Genomic DNA, 2,809 nt, shown 5'->3' with positions numbered 1-2,809 from the left:
CACCTGCGGCGCCGGGCCGAGCCCCCATCCCCGGGCCGCCCCCCCCCTCCCGCCCCCGCCGGTAGCACTTGCAGCCCCCCGGCCCCTACCGCCCCCTCCCCTCGCCCCCGGGCAGGTGCAGCCCAGCCGCCCCCCCACACACACACCCCCTCCCAGCAGCCGGGCACGCTGAGCTGGGGCTACCAGGGCGACTCTGCCACCAGTTGCACGATAGTTTTGCCACTCCGACCCCCCAGCGGCATCCCCAGGGCGAGGGATGCGGGGGCTGTTTCCCAGGCGCGGCCCGCAGAAGGCGGGGGGCAACAGGCAAAGCCCCAGCGCCGGGACGCGCAGCCGCGGGGGGACAAGCCTGCACGCCCCCCCGCCTGGTCCCCGGCACTTTTGGGAAGAGCTTTGTGCGGGTCGGGGTAGCGCGCCCATCCCCGTGGCGGCGGAGCCGAGGGGGGACAAGGCGGCGCGGGGTGGGGGGGTACACACACACGACACCCTCTCAAGGTTGGTGTTTTGGGACTCGGGTCTTTCAGCTGGAAACCACAAGCAGAGCAGAGGCACTGAAAGGAGGGGACCTCCTAGAGATAGACAAAGACATCAGTTGGAAGCACTTCAGGAGAGGACGTCAAAAGGGGTGGAGAGAAGGAGAAAGTGTCCCCCCGTCCCCCCCCCGGCTGTATAAGAGCAGCCCGAGCCGGCGATGGGGCAGAGCGAGGTCGGTCCCGGGCGGACGGTGGCGGCTGGGGCGGGCTCCAGCCCCGCGGGGCCCGGGGCTCCCCCCGCCCGCCCGGGGACCGGCCCCGGCGTTTGCTACAGGGCTGCCGCGGGATGCGGTGGGGCTCTGGGCTGACGCTTCCCACAAACACACTGCTCCGCAAAGTACAGTCCGGGTTTATTATTAACAAACACAGGAAGAGTCCACGTGCGGTAATAAATTATTTTCACAGGTTCTGGCATTATTTTTTTTTTCCCCCCAAAGAAAGGTGCTGGTGGAATAAACCTATTGCATCTCTTAAAAAAATCAGGATAAATTATATAAATTATACATTCAAAACAGACGATTCTACCTCATTATCACTACTCCGTAATAAATAGATAAATAAAGTTGATTGCCCTTAGAGTCTGAATCTTAAATTACATTTACAATATAGGTCTCTACATACAGCATGTACAGGGCGGGGCGGGGGCGGGGGCCACCCGCGCGGCGCCTCACGCCACGAAGTCGAAGGGGGGCTCGTTCTCGATGTCGTTGAGGGAGGGTTTGTTGTTCACCTTCCGCGGGTCCTCGGGGGTCCACACTTTGGCTGTCCGGATGATGTTTTGTTCCTTGAGTTGCTTTTCATCAGTCCACGACAGCGAGTGACCGGCCAGAGGGGGGAGTCCGTAGTCGGGGTCGCTCGGGGAGGGAGATCCTAGGGGACAGGGAGAAAGGCAGAGGGGTTACTGCTGGGGCCGGCATTCCTGCGGAGCCGGGACGGGCCGGGCCGGGCCGTACCGGGACGGGGCGGGCCGCCACTTACTTGTGCCGCGGTGGCAGATGATGATTTTCTTGGGCTGGCTGGGGCTCTCGCTGCTGGCGTTGCGCAGCGGCAGGTCGGACTGCACCAGCTCGCTGAGGAAGTTGATGTAGCCGATGGCCAGACGCAGCGTGTCCACCTTGGAGAGACGCTTCTCGTAGGGCAGGGTGGGGATGTGCGAGCGCAGCCCCTCGAAGGCATCGTTGATGGACTGCATCCGCCGCCGCTCCCGCACGTTGGCGGCCTGACGGAGCTGCTGCAGCTCCGCCTCGGAGCGCACCCGCCTCCGCCGCTTGGCCGAGCCCAGCGCCTGCAGCCTCCCCCCCGGGGACAGCAGCGCCGCGCCCGCCGCCCCGCAGCACTCGTAGGCGAAGCCGGGCGAGGCGGGCGAGGGCGGGAAGGTGGCGGCCGGCGCCGGGCAGCGGTAGCCGCCCTCGGGGTCGCCGCCGTCGCGGTAGTACTCCTGCAGCTGCCGGCTGAGGAAATCCACCTCCGGCTCCAGCAGCCCGTCGACGGCCAGCGCCTCCCGCGGGGGCGGCTCGGGGAAGAAGTCCTCCTCGTCGAAGTAGGGGGGCGAGGAGAAGGAGTCCAGCCCCCCGGGGAAGTGCTCCAGCAGCACCGTCTCCATGCTGCGCCCGGCCCCGGCGGGGACGGGACGGGACGGGGCGGGACGGGACGGGACGGGGCAGGGGGGGGCAGCCCCGCCGGGACGCGCCTCCAGCCGCTCCCGCCGGCCCGCTCGCCCAGCCGCCCCGGCGGCGGCGGGCCCCCCGCCCCTGCCCTGCCCTCCCCGCCCCTGGGTGGCCGGGAGGCCGGGCCGGTGCCGCCGCCGCTCTCCGGGGAGGAGGCCGGAGCCGGCTGGCGCGGCGGGCCGGCACGCGAGGAGTCTTATAACGACATCCCCGGGCGCGTGCCGCTGACCGCCGCCGCCAGCCAATCAGCGCGAGTCGGGGGGGGGACGGGGACAACACCCCCCGTCCCCGTCCCCCCCGTCGGGGGGACACGGCGGCGCTACCGCCGGCCGAGGGGCGGGGACCGCGGCGGGGATGGGGGGGGGATAGGGGGGGAGCGGGCGGGCCCCACCGGTACCCCCCGCCCGGCCCCGCCCGGCCCCGCCAGGCCCCCGGGTCCGCTCAGACCGCCGCTCCCCGCACGTCGGGCGAGCAGCCGCCGCCGCCCGCCCCGGCACCTCTCCCCGCGAGCCGCTGGCCGGGACGCGCGCGTTGGCAGCCACCGGGCACCAGGAGGGGATACACACGGACACACACACCGCGCATCTTCCCCCCAGCACTTTTCTCGGT

The 2,809-nt window shown here is 69.7% G+C and overlaps 1 protein-coding gene across 1 annotated transcript; it reads right to left on the bottom strand.

Moving 5' to 3' along the window:
• Window positions 1-1,200: 1,200 nt before the first annotated feature.
• PTF1A (pancreas associated transcription factor 1a) lies at window positions 1,201-2,136 on the bottom strand. Its single transcript, XM_054192589.1, has 2 exons — window positions 1,512-2,136; window positions 1,201-1,403 (listed from the first exon to the last, which is right to left on the bottom strand). The coding sequence occupies exons 1-2, from the start codon at window positions 2,134-2,136 to the stop codon at window positions 1,201-1,203; spliced, it is 828 nt and encodes a 275-aa protein (XP_054048564.1).
• Window positions 2,137-2,809: the final 673 nt, after the last annotated feature.

The sequence above is a fragment of the Rissa tridactyla genome, chromosome 2 (assembly GCF_028500815.1).
Source record: "Rissa tridactyla isolate bRisTri1 chromosome 2, bRisTri1.patW.cur.20221130, whole genome shotgun sequence".
NCBI lineage: Eukaryota > Metazoa > Chordata > Aves > Charadriiformes > Laridae > Rissa > Rissa tridactyla.
The sequence above is the reverse complement of the archived record's forward strand: the minus strand, read 5'-3'. Positions and strand labels throughout refer to the sequence as shown.

Excerpts from the sequence above, each read along its gene's own strand:
- PTF1A (XM_054192589.1), bottom strand. The coding sequence starts at position 2,136 with ATGGAGACGGTGCTGCTGGAGCACTTCCCCGGGGGGCTGGACTCCTTC. Across the intron at positions 1,404-1,511 it reads CATCTGCCACCGCGGCACAA|GATCTCCCTCCCCGAGCGAC; the intron begins GTAAGTGGCGGC and ends CCTGTCCCCTAG.